The following is a 17,717-nucleotide window of genomic DNA, read 5'->3' on the forward strand; positions in this document are numbered from 1 at the left end:
CATTGGTGCAAAAGCCGGAAGAATAGATTAAACACTCAGCCAGTCAGCAGCATCATTATTAGTGAAACCATTATAACCTGTCCATTAGTATAGTGTGGACTGTAGGTACATCGTATAATATACACTGTGCCGAATACTTATATTATGTACCTACTTTAAACGTCCAAGTATAGAATGTTTGTTGACTTGTTGTTAGACATCAATTATTTCGAAATTATTAAACTATTATCTAACGTATGGATATTCTTATATAATTATACATATTGTATACTTATATTATATTTTGCAGATGGTTAAAAAATTTAAATTGTGTTTTCTTTTAAATATTTTTAACATGATGATGATCTCTTCCTATGTAATATAATATATTATTATACACTTAATAAATCTAATTCTAAATTTTGATTTTCGCGTTTAAACCAATGCCTACTTAATTTATGTTTTATTTAGATTTCATAGTTTGTATTGGTAGTTTATAAATTATAGGTACGTGAATTATTGTACAGCTTTTAAAGTTGTTATTATTGACATTATAGACAATGCTCTATCTCGGAAGTCGGAAACATAGTTTACCGGGCGGTTTTAATCATTTTAATTTTAGGGAAAATTATATTACATAATAATATCACATATTTTAATTGCGATGTATAACTATATAGGTATAAATGTATATTTGTATATTGTACATGGACTATTAATTATTTTACTGTGTATAAAAACTCAGGTATTCACTTTTACTTTAACACTTACTGTGAAATATAGGTTTATCATATTCGTCAATAATCCGACATAACAATGTGTGAATATGTTATAATTTTTAAAAATAATCACGAATCAATCGATTTAACGTAGGTACCAGGTTAAATAATCTTAAAGGTAGGTTAACCTACCAATAATTAAAAATCAAAATAGATAAAATAGATTTTTTTTTTATTAATACCATAGTTAATGTATACTTATATAAATATAAAACAACCAACAGCCATTCAGATTCAGATTTCAAACAAATAAGTTAGAAAAAAGTTATTGCGATAACTGCAATGACGGGACAAACACAGCGGTGTACCCATACCTATATAATACTGTAATCGTAGATCGGGGATAGTTAGAATAAGTCATATAAATATTAGACATCTAAACAGTTAAGACTTACTAGTTTAAACTAGAAAAGTGCATATTACTAAATTAGTGTGGGATTTTAAAACAATATAATGCTTGGATGCCTTAGACGTAATTATAATAATTAATAATTATACACATTTTTAACATTCAATACACTAACCTAACTCCTAACCTTACTGCCTAACTCCAATTTATATTTGTTCTGACCATGTTCATATATGAAGTTACCCATATAAAACTAAAGTTTTATTTTATGATAATGTTTAACCGATTTTGAGTCGGTTAGGATTTCTTATTCGCGGTCCATAGCGATAATGATGTTGGATAATGCTGTCCTAGCATCACTTTCTTCGAAAACGTTCAATACTTCCATTGCTTTTTCTGAGTGCTCCTTTTGTAATTGTTTCGTGTAATTAATTCCTGGACCTTTAATAACGACATCGTGCACCTGAAGGTTCAATAAAGTACATTACAAAATTTGTTTGAAATAAATAAATCAAAATAATCAAATTATTGAGAATTATGAATACTTATAAATTCATAAATATATATGTGACTGTATGAGTTAATGATAATTACATTTTATTCGGGCGAAAACAAAAGTCTAAATCAAAAAGTCATACATGTATGGATATGAATTTTAATATTATGGTATATTTCTAAGTTCTAACACGATTTAAAGTTTATACGTTTAATTATATTCTCAAACAATAAAGTAACCTTTAAAAATATATATATGTATTTTCATAAATAGTAATAGGGGGTAAAAATAATAAATTTAAACAATTATATCCCAAATAGGTACAGGGAACATTATAGAACACAATATGTTTTTAAATGTTAAATAGTATACTTTAATATTTTTAATCTGTTTATATTTTAAATAAAATAATATAAGTTAAACAAAATAAAACGTTGTTAATTATTCAAAATTATGATGACGAATGACAACGATATTTTGAATAAATAATATTATATTATATTATAGGTACTATATAGGCAACATAACTTACACATGCACGCCATTTCAATTTACATAGTATTATTATTTATTACCTATTACTTATTAGCGCCATTAGTGCCAATGGAATCTATCGAAGTCTAATCGAAGTAATTTTAAAATAATTGTGTTTTATATGCTGACTATGGATGTTTTATTTTTTTACAATGATTTTGTATCAATATTGATACAAATATAATATTTAATGGGTTTGTGATAATATAGGTAATACCATTAATTATGAATATATAATATATATTATACATAAATTATTTAATATATGAGTATTCATAATAAATAGTAATAGAAACCTACCTATGTTGTTTTTCTATTATGCAAAAATTATAATTTCATTTTCCACCAACTATATAATAAAATGCATCAAGCCATTAATTGTATTTTAATAGTTTAACGGACGGAAAGTATAATTAAAATATAATATAGTGAATTTGGTATTTACGATTTGCATTTTTATTGTTTTTAAATTATTTTTGAATGCGCCAATCCAAATTTTTCATAAACCAAATATTTTATATTAGCTAAATCTTAATATTCTATGATCTTAATATTATGACTTTTATATTAGATAATAAGGATGGTAAGAATTTTGGAAATGGTAACAAATTCATACGAATTGCTTACAAAATTATGGGACAGTAAAAATAACCCAACTCCATTGAATCTCAGGGGAGGGGGCTGAAGAAACGTTTCTCCTCCAGCATTGCCTCAGTTATTTGTTTGTGGGGTGAAAACTAAATTATTCAATTATTGAATGAACTAATTTTGGAAAATGATAATTTAAATATATACAAATAATATACTGAATATTTACAAAAAAATGTGGGGTGGGGTGCTAGGGTAACATTTGTATTTATTCGTTTTTGAGTGCTATACAATTATGTTCATTGAGATTAATAATTACATATTATGTTAATATAGTTCAAAATTACAATTTATTAGATAAATGATAATATTTTTAATCTTGGGTTTTATTTTTACTAAGTTTTAGAAATAGATTAACTATATAATACTTAGACAATGATAGATATTAAATTAAATTATATTTTATTAAATTATTGTATTAGGTGGGTAGTATATTATCCTGATTCCTGATTGAATATACATTGTACTTGATGAGTGATAACATAAGATAATTTATAGAATATTTGGTTAGATTAATAGACTTAAAATAGTAAATAGTATAATTTGTTTATAGAGCACCTGTCACCTAGCATATATTACTATATTATAAAAATGTTTCTTCTTGATCAAAATCAATCTTTTGATGTAGTATAATACCTTTATGTAAGTTTATATTTAATGAAATTAGTAAATATTTGGGAGAAAATTTACTTTGACATAGTCGACGTCTTGAACAGAATTAATGCCCTTGTCGATTTCTTTAAACAATGACGAATCGTGTTCAAGGTGGAACATAACTGGTGCTGAAGTGAGGTTGAAAGAGACTCCCGACGAGTATGGTGAACCAGACGAAAATGGTTCCAAATCTAAATACGCCTATAAATCAAGCACAAACTTAATGAATCATTTGTGAAGCAAATTACTGGTTGGTTCTGTATAATATATGTATTATAATGTCTTGTTGTTTTTTTAAACCATTTTTATAATCATTGTTCATTAATATTGAGAGTTAACATTTTTAAGAGAGACTTATTTAAATTGGAAAATTTAATTTAAATGTCAATATACCTCCTATAGATATATAATTTGTATGTGCTGCTCTATGTTATATAGGTATATAGTTTATACGTAATATTAATTTTGTTCTTTATACTGTTATCATAATTATAGTCTATTTAATCTCATTGATTTCATAACAGTATATCCCTACTATAATATTATAAAATCATTGCGACGATATCACTTATTTCCATTGCCATTCGATTACAATTTGATATAAAATTTTTCCAAAGATCTGCACTGGCTAAGGTTTTCTGAAATGTCTCGGTCTGTTGCAGTAAGTCTCACCCACATTTATAAAGTGTCCACATCGTGCGAATAAAAAGTTATAGGGAAAACTCCTGACTCAACGAAAGCATTTTGTAAATAATATAATATCATCGTGGACTTATAAGAGGACGCCACACACGCATGCGTTATTCTTCGTTTTACAAACGTACAACATAATTCATTTTTTAATTCGCAATAATCCATTTTACTTATATAGTTAGTTTATACAATTATAGTGAATTGGCCAGTCATAAAAATCAAGACTGAGCAACTTAACAATTTTTTTAAACTCGTTAAAGTAAGTTTTTTTTAAATAATAAAGTTAAGTTAGGTTAAAAGTTACTCGTATTTTTTTTCGTTAACTCGTTCAGTTAAGAGTTAACTTTGAAAAAAAAGTAACTTAACTTAGTGTAAAGTTAAAATTTGCTAATTTGCAAAAATAAAAAATTTCAGTCACATAATAATATGGTTTATTAGATAGTTTTTCTTTACGCTCAAGATAATTACTGGGGAAATTTAAAATTATACATCAAAGCAAAAACCCATTCAAAAATGTACATTATTCTTCGGACGAAAATTAACTTAATTTAGATATTTTTGAAATAAATTTAATTTGAAGTTAACACGTTAATATTGAAAAAAAGTAACTTATTAAGTTAAAAGTTAATTTGAAAAAAAAGTAACGAGTTAATTAACTTAACGTTTTAATATTTAACTCGTTAATGCCCAGCCTTGATAAAAATAATGTTAAGGTTAAATTATTATCCAGGCATCTCTCCACGATGTCTTAATGATATTTTAATTTTGAAGCAAGTTGTAATAATTATACAATTAGAGGTATTAACAAAAAATGTACAGTTATAATTTGTTCGTATTAACTTGCTTTGTAAGAGGACGCCACATAATTGATGTGGAAAAATCTTTGAAAAACACAGACATTATTATAAATGATGTTTTTATCTTTGAACTTGTTGCAGTCTCATAGTGAACTTTAATAATATTTCGTTAACGCAACCTTAATATTGTTTGCCGTAGGAACGCGTGCGGGGACAATACATTATACCTACGATAGGTGCGCATGCAGACGTGACGTCCTCTCTCGGCAGGACATAATATATTATTTTTCGGGCGTTGGTCGCGCTCAAGCCACAAGTGGTTTACCTGCCAGGCTAGCGACAGATGTTTACCGAACAAAAAGCCCAGTTTCTGCAACCGTTCGCCGTGGCCGGCCAATAAGAGCGCGCCCTGACAGGACTTTCCCAGCAGGCTGCCGGCCGACAGTACGTTGCGCCTGGTCCAGTCGCGTAGGGCCGGCGTTAGCGGCATGCCACCCCGCGCTTTTCCGGACGGTTGGAGAGGGTTGAACCGCAGCCGAGCCGAGCCGAGCTTTCGGTCGAGCGGCTCGAACGGCGACGGCAGTGGATTGTTTTGCGAGTCTCTGCGGCCCACGAACTCGGCCTCGGACAGGTCGCGCAGGGCGCTGCTGATCAGTTCCATGAGCTAAAAGCGGAACAAAAAAACCTTATGATAATATTATAACTACGTAGCGGTATATTCAGGGCCGGATTTAGGGGGGGGGCGGGGCTCCCACAAGACTTAACTAATAAGAGGCCCCCACAAAATAAGTACATTTGGCAGTAAGTTTGTCAACCTTATATGGGCCATGGAGCCCCCACAACCCTAAATCTGGTCCTGGGTATAGTAATATTATTTTGTCGTTTTACGATGCTTGAAAATAAAAAATCTATGTTTTACTGTGCGCAAATACTATGATATAGGTACCTATATAAGTCCGCTTTATTTTCCAAAAAATACTTCCGAGGAACTTTTTTCTAAAATTTAAATTTTAAGTCCATTAGGCAATTAGGTAGGTAGGAAATACTAACAATGAATATTATTTGGATCGCGTTGAATTGGTTGTGAACAATATCGACCGCCGGTAAAATTGGTCGCCAGGAATATTGACAGATGAACGAACATTTTTATTTTCTTAGTTATTTTATTATTATAGGTACCTACTAGGGTTTGGGACAATAAGTATATATCTCATAAATAATATTCATAAACTATTATTACTTCATATAAATTTGTACCTAAATATTTTATGAATTATAAACAATTAAATGTGCAATTTTTATTTGACGATCAATTTTATTATTATTATTCTGACAATCAATTGTTATTTGTTCGTGACCAATTCACCGGATACCCAATGAAACGTAAAGTAGGTACCTGTTAAAGTATCTTATACTTGCATCACTTATAAATTAGAATAATATTATTGCTGAGCAGTAAAAATAATAATTAATGATATAATGTTGTAATTTGTAATCATGGCCGTAGCCAGAGGGTCAAAAATGGTGTTGGTGTTAGGGTCGGTTTTTTCATCTTGGTGTTGTAGTCTGAAAACGGTGTCCACGGTTTCAGACAGAACGTCATGGTAAACATTTTTTTTATTCGCAGCATATATACCTAAAGGTATACTCACGTTTTGGTTTTTGAGCATCGACAGCTCGTAGAAAGAGTTGGCCAGCAGATAGTCGCCGCTGAGCAAGCCAATCTTGTTGCCGAAGCTCATGTCGTCGTGGTCGACGGATTTAGCGAACATTTCTGGGTATATATTTATAAGACCGTTGTGCATCAGGTGGCTAGTGCGGATCATTTCTGCGATCTCGGCCAGCGCCCTCTGACTGCGTAAAACGCCTGACTTGTCTTCGTCCGCAGAGCTGTCCACGTTTATATGACCAGCTGCCTTGGACACGAGTAGGACGATCAACCCCCAAGCTTGCATGTTACTCTGGCAGTTGCTAAGCAACTCTCTGCTCGTAAGTACGACAATAAGAAAATATTATAACAAAACAACATATTTTATGTATACAAATATACAATAATTAATTAAAAGGAATCAGCAAAGCTGAAGCTATATTGCTTCCAATATTATCGGTGTCCCGTTAAAAAATCTACCCAAGTCACTGCATAACACTTTTTATTTAATCTATGTCGAATATATAGGTATTGAAATCGTGTAATCTTAAACATAATATTTTGGAATATTTTGTAAGTGTATTTGCATGTCTTTATTATAGGTACTGTGTCGTATATATTGTAGACAGTCGTCAATATAATATTATTGAATATATTATTATGTAACATAGGTGGGAATATCTTTAGAAACTAATTATTAATATGGATCAAGTCAGCGCAGCAAGATGACGTGCCGAGGCGACAATAATACATTTTTCTATATTATAACATCGTTGCATGGGCAGTCCTGTTGTCGTCGAGAACGTATACGTACGATTCTACGCGAAAGGCGACGGTTGTAGTACGTGTAAAGTCTAAATGTTTCCGACCAGAAACTTGTGTTTGAATATTATTGTTTCAAGTCTTCAACGTTCTTCCCTTTTAAAGGGGACTGTTCTATGATATACGTACTTACAGGCTACAGTCGACGAAGTTTATTTTAACCGAACAGCGTTGCAGTATAGGTATATGAAATCCTGATAGTTATTCGGATTTTGAAGAAACGGACGTAGTACCTCAACAAAGCTAACAGCGCTAATCTTAATTTATTCTAGAGACAGTCATTATATAGCTATTAGGCCTTACAAAGGTAATAGTAGGTTTTACCGTGTGTCATTCAGACTTACTGTACGGGGTGTAACAGCAGGACGACGACCTGACAAATGCAATAGGTTTTGTTCATCAATATTTTCAATTTTTTTTTTTTGTATAATTTATTGATTCGTGGAGTACATGTTTCATATAACATGTTTGTTCTATTTTTTAATATTGAAAATAACATTTTTTAAATCTAATATACATTTTTTTTTTGAAAAATTCAAAGTACCTATAGTCAATTTGTAAATCTGATTTTTAGGAAAATTTCAATTGTATATATATTTATTGAAGTCATTAATTTATTTTTTACATTTTTTTTAATCTCATTATTTTTGTTAAATAAAGTTGATCCAATCATAAAAAATATTTTTTATTCAAAAGTATTAACTTTTTTAAAAATATTTTATGAACATTTTTAAACAGGTATGTATTGTTAAAATCAATTTTTTTTTAAAGTTATTACTTTGAAAATTAATGGGTCTTAAGAATGCATAACAAATAAAGCACTTGACTTATATAAATGTTTTTACAGTCAAAAGTTTTCTAAAAACCAGATTTACAAATTGGATAATTTGAATTTTTCAAAAAAATTGCAAACGTCAATATATACCTACCTAATACATAAGAAAAAAATATTGATTTGAACAAAAGTTATTTCATTTGTCAGGTCTTCCCGTTGCATCATGTATACCATAAAATCAGAATAATGAACCGCCACGATAAATATATTATTTTGTTGCAACAGCTCAATAATATTATTACAATAACAAAAATAATGTTATATAGGTAATACACTATATATTACGTATGTATATAATATATAAATAATATACAACTAATGAGTAATAGATTTTATGAATAATTGAATTCTCATTAGCTATCTGCTATACATGCCCTATTTGCATTAATTTCTTATATAATCCAGTGTCTCATTAAGCTGTTACGGTATATGAAGAATGGATACGTCATACGTATGAAAAACATGAAAACATGGTACCTACTTTCAACTTTACAGTTTATTTGAGACAGTAAAAACAGCGATTGAAAAATGTCACGAAGAAGACGGCTGAAAAATGTTTTATAATTATTTACTTAAATTATATAACAATCATTATTAACATTATTACGTGGCGTTGTAAAAATGTCCTTAAACATATAAAATCAAAAAGTCCGGTATCTATAATATAGTAAAACTAGAAATTATTTACGTATTTAATAAATATTATAACTATAATAATTACTAGGTCTATAGAATCTATATAGGTAATAAAAAGTTAAATTAATCATTCAAACAAAAAAATTTTTATTCGGCTATTCGGTATGCGAGTTAACTTCGACAAACCAGATAATTTAAAAAAAAGAGATGGCTCGATATGGCGTGCTTCCAGAAGTCGATTAGTGTTAAAAGTCCAGAGTAGTTACACCTATCACTAACGGGTTGCCGATAACATTGCCATTTTCTGGTATTGAAGTGTATAGTTGTTAATTTCATCAGGTAAACCATCTACCTAATTAAAATGTATACAAATGCTAATTGGAACGTTAATTATTATTCATCACATCGAATTTTTCATTGTACCTAATGATATACCTAACTATTTTACCGTTGGATACTTGAATTTTTATGCTTCGGAATTTTAGGTATCTGGTCCAGTTCAGTAGTTCACCAAATATTACGTGTAAACATAATATATTATGATTATAATTTATAATAATACTATTTTGTTTAAAATCGTTGATTGGAATGATCTCGCGAGTAAGTAGGTAATGAATAATAATTGTTTTTATTTAGATCTTATTTCGTCGTATAATTTTGAATCAAATAGAAGCCGAAAATATTGTCATGGCCCTTTTCCGCCAAAAACCCGGTAATCTACGCAAACCATAACGAAAAATATAAGATTCCCATTTCACGAAAGTGTATTTTTGTGAAAAGACGTTTCCGCTAAATACTATTTGGCAACCATATGTAGGTACTAGGTAGTTCAAAGGTAACAATCGCGTATGTAGGTTCACTAAAATAAGAAAATATTCTTGTCATAATATTATTATGTAATTGCATATCATATAATATGAGATATCCATCATATTTTAATATGTCAAAACAAAATAATACAAGTAATCATAATACTAAAATTGAATAATAGAATTAATTAATTATAGTTAAAAAAATTACATGAATTTTATTAGTTAATATTTACAGTTGAATATTTACAGTTTGGACACGGTACGTACTATTAAAGTTAGTACCTATCTATAATTTATAAATTATGTATTTGACAAAATCTGTTGTAATGGCTGCGATGCAATTTTTATTTCCATTATCGACGATTATAGATGGATACATAATTATTTAGTGTTTATACGATTGCAAAGTCTCCCCGATTACTTACTTACAAATCTCAAAGCACTATTTCATGTTGCATTACCAATTACAATATATATTAGGTACCTACATTGCTTAAAAATAAAAATTATTGCAGGTAACCAATATTTTTTTAGCGGAAATGTCCTTTGCAGGTGGGAATCGTACCGTTATCGTTTTTGGCGGAATAGATCTTCGGCGGAAACGGGCGACATCGGAAAAATACATCATCTAAATCTAATATTGATCGGATTTTATATTGTTAGGGTTTTCTCGTGGAACCAGGAGGGGTCATACTGCTGCAGCCAGCAGTATGATAACATCATCATGTTAATATGTCCGCAGGGTTTATATACACACGACTCACTTGACCGTTTTCAGTAGCGGGTGGTTGGAGCTGACCATGCGGCGTAGGTGCAGGGCGACGTTGGCTATCTCGTCGCTCAGCAGCCACCTGAGGCTCAGGAACGACGACGGGTAACCGACGACCTTCTCGGCCTCGGACACCGCGCGGTTCCAGTCTGGTTTCGGCAGCCGACCGCGGTTGCCCTCGCACTGCGTCGCTGTCGTCGCGATGACCACCGGTGACGACGGAGCGTAAAGTCGACGACGGGCGACGCGGCTTGCCGGCCCGTTTCGCAGCATCCGGACGGCCGTCGGCGACCGCGCGACGTTCATGATGGCGGGCGTACAGTTGGTTAGCTGCTATTGATGCGATTGACGCGTCGTCGGGCGCCGCGATTCGTCTGATGTGTATATAATAATACAACTTACTGTCCGAACAGTATTATGCTCCGTAGACGGGGTGAAAACTGTAGACCGAAAAGTTGTTAAATTTTGAAAAAAAAATGCTCATCAGACGGTCGATTGATCGATATTAGATATAATATTATAGATGGGCAATAATATAACGCGGTCACGCCGGTACATTACGATTTTAATTTTTTTACGTGAGATGTTAAACGGATATTCATACAATTTTGGTTTATTGAAATGATAGTTTATACCTGTCTGGTTGTTATTATGTTTTTGATTAACGTACAGTTATTTTTACTCTACAGCACTGCCGCTATGGCCGGTCTTTAGATTTTCTGTGCTCGTTGATTTTGTTTTCAATAAATACTTTCCTAATCTCCATATCAATTAAAATATATGATTATAATTTTCGTCAACATTACTTCGTTTCGTTACGTAAATATTCTAATCATCTAAATATGACTAATCATTCGAAAGATTATAGCTTTGACCTAAAGACTTATATGTCGGTTTATCTTTAGATTTAATGGTTTTTATTTTATCTATGATTTTCCTCATTTAATTTAAACCGTTTTTGTTATATTGTTATTTGATAATAATTATTGATATTTCCCTAGTCTAAAATACTATAGTCAAAATGAATCATAAAAACGAAATAAGTTATAGGTACTAAAAATGTGTTTCACGAAATATGATAAAATTCATATTTATGTACATCTATATAATAATATTATAATTTATAGGTATTACATTTTTCTTTATCACTTGATTACTTTGTATTAGTAATTATAAATTAATATTATACTTAGTAGGTGGGTAATTAAAATTAGTAGGCAGTAAGAGTACTAGGTATGTGTATAATATACCTATCTATGTGTATCAGTGGCGTATTTAGGTTTTTGTTTGTTTGAGGGGGGGGGGGGCATGATTATATCCAGTAACCCCGCCTTTAAAGTTAGAGGCCTTAAGTTAGGACTCCAAAAACTTTTGCATTTTATAATATACAACACATGGAGGGGAGGGAATTGATCTCCTCGATCCCCCGTAAATACGCCACTGATGAGTATGTGTTATACAGGTGTCAGGTAATCTTACATAGGTAGATAGGTACTATAAAAGACTTGTTTTTAATTTCCTAATCATTTTTAAAAAATTGAAAAAACAGCAAAGAATCAATTTTTAATACAATAATTTAAAACAGTACTTTGAAATTAAGACATCCATCTCAGTACCAATAGCTGAGTAGCGCATCAAACCAGTGTGTTATAAATGTTATAATTATTTTATAAATTATTAGTGATATATTTAATATTGTGAGTTGTTATTATTACGCCACTCAAACATTTTTTGATGATAGCTTTATCGTATAATTGTTTTATGGTCTTATTATACGGTTAGTAGTTAGACATTTTAAATTAATCATCAGTAGTGACGATGATTTATCATAATAGTAGCGTAAGTGCGTAATTTTTTTTTTTTTTTTTATTGATACGGCTTCAACATTAAAGTCATTAGCCGGGGACAAAAACATGTTTACAAGTTATTTACAATTATCTTAATATTTAAATAAAGGAAATACAGTATAGTACAAGTATGTGGTGATAATGGTATAGGTAACAATAATATATAACTATTTAGATTCTATTAAATAGATTGGTTATTTTAAGGAATGTTATTAAATAGTTAAAATTGTCTATACTTAAAATATCTCTTAATGTTAGGTGAGGAAAAATTTTTCTTTGTTCTGTTAAATTAGGGCATTCAAAGAGTAGGTGTGCTGTGGAAATCGGGGTGTTGTTGCAGAACTCGCAATTTGGTCTCGGCTCTCTTCTCATTAAGTGGACGTGTGTGATGTTTGTGTCCAATTTTCATCCGTGTCCATATCACTTGTTGTCTTCTCGTACTTGAGGGAGGGTTCGGGTTAGGTGACAGAAAAGGTTTTATCTGATATAGTTTGTTGTTAAGTTCCTGGTCCCAGAGTCGTTGGTGAATCTTTTTGCTATATTTTAAGGCGTATCGGGCAGTGTCCTGATAAGTCGAGAGGTCTATTTTGGGGATATTGATGTTGGTCGAGGCTTCTTTAGCTACTACATCAGCTTTTTCATTTCCTGGTATGTTTTTGTGGGCAGGAATCCACATGAAGGTTATCGAACGGGGGGCAAGGGAAGAGGCTCTTTCTTGTATGTTTTTTATGATTTCATTTGATGTCCCTTGGTTTTGTATAGCTAAGATAGAACTAAGGGAACCGCTGGCTATTAAGAATGACTTTGTATTTTTCCAATTTTGCTCAGTTATTTCTATGGCTTTCAGGATCGCTAGTGCCTCGATAGTGAAAATAGAATTAATCTCCAGTGAAGAGAACTTAAAGGTTTCTTCATCTGTAATTATAGCTAGTCCTGTTTTGTCGTTGGATTTTGATCCATCGGTGTATATAATTTTATGATTACAAAAATTCTTAAGTATAATGTCATTAAAATGTTTAGGGATTTCGGACGGCTCTATGTTTTGGATTTCTTGAATCATTGAGGTGTTGATGTTTAGGTTCATTTTCCAAGGAGGGTATATGTAGGGAACAGGGGAAAGCAGTTTAGGCAGTGGTGTATTTGTTGTGTCTAGCCATTTTTTGATTCGTGTAGATATTGGCTGATTTTTTTTTAAGTGCAATGAAGGAGGTGAAGTGTTGAACAGGTATGGTGATGTAGCATTGTCCTTGTCGGCTAGTCTTTTAAGTACAAATTTATGGATGAGCATGTTTCGTCTTATTTCGAGTGAAGGTGTATTTGCTTCACATAGGATGCTAGGTATGGGGCTGGTTGTAAATGCGCCAATACTCAGTCGGATGCCTTGGTTGTGGATTGGATCTAATGATTTTAAAATTGATTCAGGGGCTGCTCCGTAAATTATGGAACCATAATCGATGACGGATAGTACTAGACTTTTATATGTTCTCATTATGATGATGTTGTTAGCCCCCCATGCTCGATTGGAAATGGCCCTGATTACATTTAGTCTTAATTTAGTCTTAGTTTTTAACAATTTTATGTGTTTGGACCAATTTAGTTGATTGTTTAGGTTTAAACCTAACATTTTTAGGTCATTTGTGGGTGGAATTAGAATATTGTTCATGTATATTTGAGGTGGGGTTATATTTGTTTTGTGTGAGAATATGATACTTTTGGATTTTGCTGGGCCAAATTTGAACCCCGTAGATTTTTCCCATTTGCTGATTTCATTGATGGCGTTTTGCATGATTGTTTTTGATGTGTTTATATTTCTTCCTTTGCAGTAAATAGTACTATCGTCGGCAAACATGATGGTTTTGAGTGGTGAGGGTACTATACTTGGAAGTTCGTTAATAGCTATTATAAAGAAGGTGACACTTAAACTTGATCCTTGGGGTATGCCGTTTTGTAGATTGTGGTTACTGGAATGGGTTTCGTTTAGTTTCACAGAGAAGGATCGTTTTGATAGAAGATTTGAGATATAGGCGAGTGTATTGCCATTAATTTTATTTTTTTGGAGTATATCTAGTATTCGATGACGCCAAACCATATCGTAGGCTTTTTCAATGTCAAGTGATGTTAATAGTACGTGTTGTTTGATGTTGAAGGCTGAGTAAATGTCTTCTGTTATTATAGTTAAAGCATCTATGGTGGACTTATTCCTTTGGAAACCAAATTGTTGGGTGCTGATGAAATTTGTTTGTTTTAAAGTCCAATATAATCTTTTGCTAACAATTTTTTCCAGCAATTTGCTTAGGGTGCATATTAAAGATATTGACCGGTAAGATGTAACTTCGTGTCGATCTTTGTTAGGTTTGAGTATTGGTATAATAATGGCTATTTTCCAAGAAGTAGGGAAAGTCCTCTTCTCCCATATTAAGTTGTAGATTTTTAGTAGTATAAATATGGCACAGATAGGAAGTTGTTTAATAAATATGTATGGTATTTCATCATGGCCTGTGCTATTTTTTGAATTGCATTTATAAAGTGCATCATAGAGTTCCTGTACATTGATTGGTATGTTTATTGGATGGTTTTCATCCTTTGAAATTGTAATTGGATTATCTGTTTCATTTTTTGATTTTGAGTTTCTAAAATCAGGGGTATAATTTTCATCACTGCTGTTTTTTTCAAAGATTTCAGCAAGGGCTTCAGCTTTTTCTAGGGAGGAGAAATATGTTTTGTCTCCTTTTGTCAGTGTTTGGGGGGTATCATTGAATTGTATGCCTTCTATTAATCGTATTTTTTTCCATGCTTCTTTAATTGGTGTATTGGGGGTTAGATCATTTATAAGTTTTTTCCAGGATTCAGTTTTTTGGTGTTTTATAATTCTTCTTGACAGGGCTTTGGCTTTTTTTAAGTTTATGTGGTCAGGGATTGTTTTGGTTTTTTTATATCTGTTGAGTGCTTTTTTGTAGTTTTTTATAGCATTATTAGATTTTTTGGACCACCAAGGAACGGGAGTTTTTTTGGGGTGTATTATTGTTTTTCCAATGGATTTATGGGCTGCTTCAGTTATGATTGAAGTGAATTGTTTTACAATTATATCAATGTCATCTGTATTTAATTCGTTGTTAAGAATTTGGTTTTCTGACATAGTTTTGTCTATTATGTCTGAATATAGAGTCCAGTTTGGATTTCTTAGGTTCCATTTGTTTGTGTTGTAGGGGGTCTGGGGGCTGTTTCTATGGTGTATTTTAATTAATATTGGCCAAGGATCGCTATAAAATAGTCAATTTTGACTTCCCATGAGAGGTAAGGAGATATTGACGGAGAGGCTAAAGATAGGTCGATCACTGAAAAGGTTCCTTTGGACGAATTATGACGAGTAAAGGTTCCATTGTTGAGAAGTGTAATATTTTCGTCATCTATGATTTTCTCAATAATTTTTCCTCTAGGATCGGTATGATTACATCCTTAATTTGTATTTCTACTGTTAAAATCGCCGACCATTATATAAGGGGAGGGTAGTTGCTTTATTATATTAATAATTTGTTGGTAAGAAAAAACTGTACTATCAGGTAAGTATATATTGCATAATGCATATAGTTATTTCATGTTGTAGCTGTATTCTTGTTGCAATTACTTAAAGTTCTGAGTTGATAGGTATTGATGATGATTTTATATTATTTTTAACCAGGATAGCTACTCCCCCACTGGCGCGGTTTGGGTTTGTTTGTCTTTCCTTAAAAAATCCTTGGTAGTTCTTCAGAGTTGCATTGTGGTTAGGTTTTAAATTTGTTTCTTGAAGGCATATAATACTAGGTTTTAAATTATTTACTAAGAGTTTTAGGTCAATTATTTTACTGTAAAAACCATTTAGGTTCCATTGAATAAGTGAATTCATTTTTCAAGTTTGATATGTTATTAGCTTTATGTGGGTTTAGAGAAATTATTAGGACGATTGGAGGTGGGTCTTTAAGATTTTTTGTAATTTTCCTAGGCGAGTCTTTAGGCTGCGGTCTGTTATATATGCCGTGTTTACTATTTCGATTAGTGAGACTGCATTTTGTATATCACAGTATTGTAGAATTGTTTCAATTATATTGTTGTTCTCTTGTGAATTTTCAATCATATCTTTGAATTGAATGAATGAGATTGCACGTGTTTTTCTTTCAAAAAATTTTTCTGCGGGTTTTAGACTTATATTCAGGTTAGCGATAAAATGTTCAAGAGAAGGGGTTCTCTTTCGTTTTTTTTGTTGATTTTATTATCCAATCTGAATCTGCATTATCATTTCCGTTTAAATTTTGTGAGGTATGATCCATTGAGAAGACGTTTGAGGTTTCGTTATTCGGAGAAGTAGGGGAGGGAGATAGGGTTGATGTAGAAGGCGCCGATCTTTTTACCCCTATGGGTGGTGCAATGTTTAATTCAATATTGTTAATGTCTTCGTTTGATTTGGGGTTAGGTTCGTTGCCTAATGTCATGTTCTCATTTATTTTTGTTTCGGGTGTAGATATATTATGTGTTTCATTTTGTACTAATTGCGTTTTCAGATTAGGACATTGGTTTGAAATGTGTCCTTTTAATTTACAGTGGAAACATGTGACCATGTCGTCGTTTATAAATATTCTATATGCAATGTCTTCGTGGTTAATTATAATCGATGTAGGTTTGGTTTGTTTTCAAAATAATCTGGTTTGACAAAAATTTGTCTTTTGAAACTCATTATGTGTTTAAAGCCTTCTATATTAAATCCGGCTCTTAGTTTAATAATCGGTGATACTAAAGTAAAACCGGCATAATTTAAACTTGATTCGATAATAGAATTAGGAATTGTTGGGCACACATTAGATAATATTAATTTTTTTGCTGGGTTAGGTTTAATATTTTGGTGGTTGGCAAGAAGGTTGTCGATTGTATTTTTGTTTGAGAGATATACACAGAAACGACCATTAGATACTCGGGAAGCATATGTAATGTCTTTCGGTGAAATTAATTTGGAAAGAGCGATAAGATATTCAATTTGTGGTATATTTTCGATAGTGTTGAATAGTATGGCTAATTCTCTTTTTGGCAGTTGTTCGGAAGCTACTTTTGATGCGAAGCTTGGAGTATTTGTACTTTGTGTAAGTATGGGTTGAGTGTTGGTTGACGATTTATTTAGATCGGTCATATTTTTTTTGTCGGGTGATTGAATAAGATTTGTTTCAGACATAATATTTAGTTTGCTTTTGTACGGATGTACGGTTATTGGGGTAATTATGTTTTAATGTATATCGTAATATGATAAAGCATTTTATTACCTGCGGTAGACGTCAGTGTAGAGTTGCGTAATGAAGGTGCAGCGATTAGATAAGGGAACAACACTTGGAAGCACGTCTAATCCGTACGGTTGCACAGGTAAAAGTGAAGTACGTAATTTGAATCATAAATT

The 17,717-nt window shown here is 31.7% G+C and overlaps 1 protein-coding gene across 1 annotated transcript; it reads right to left on the reverse strand.

The window, feature by feature from the left end:
• Positions 1–909: 909 nt before the first annotated feature.
• Positions 910–17,711, reverse strand: LOC132943059 (all trans-polyprenyl-diphosphate synthase PDSS2-like). Its single transcript, XM_061011851.1, has 6 exons — positions 17,587–17,711; positions 10,447–10,891; positions 6,582–6,912; positions 5,255–5,593; positions 3,476–3,640; positions 910–1,570 (listed from the first exon to the last, which is right to left on the reverse strand). The coding sequence occupies exons 2-6, from the start codon at positions 10,755–10,757 to the stop codon at positions 1,415–1,417; spliced, it is 1,302 nt and encodes a 433-aa protein (XP_060867834.1). The 5' UTR covers positions 10,758–10,891; positions 17,587–17,711; the 3' UTR covers positions 910–1,414.
• Between the last annotated feature and the right edge of the window lie 6 nt (positions 17,712–17,717).

This window comes from Metopolophium dirhodum, chromosome 4 (assembly GCF_019925205.1).
Source record: "Metopolophium dirhodum isolate CAU chromosome 4, ASM1992520v1, whole genome shotgun sequence".
Lineage (NCBI taxonomy): Eukaryota > Metazoa > Arthropoda > Insecta > Hemiptera > Aphididae > Metopolophium > Metopolophium dirhodum.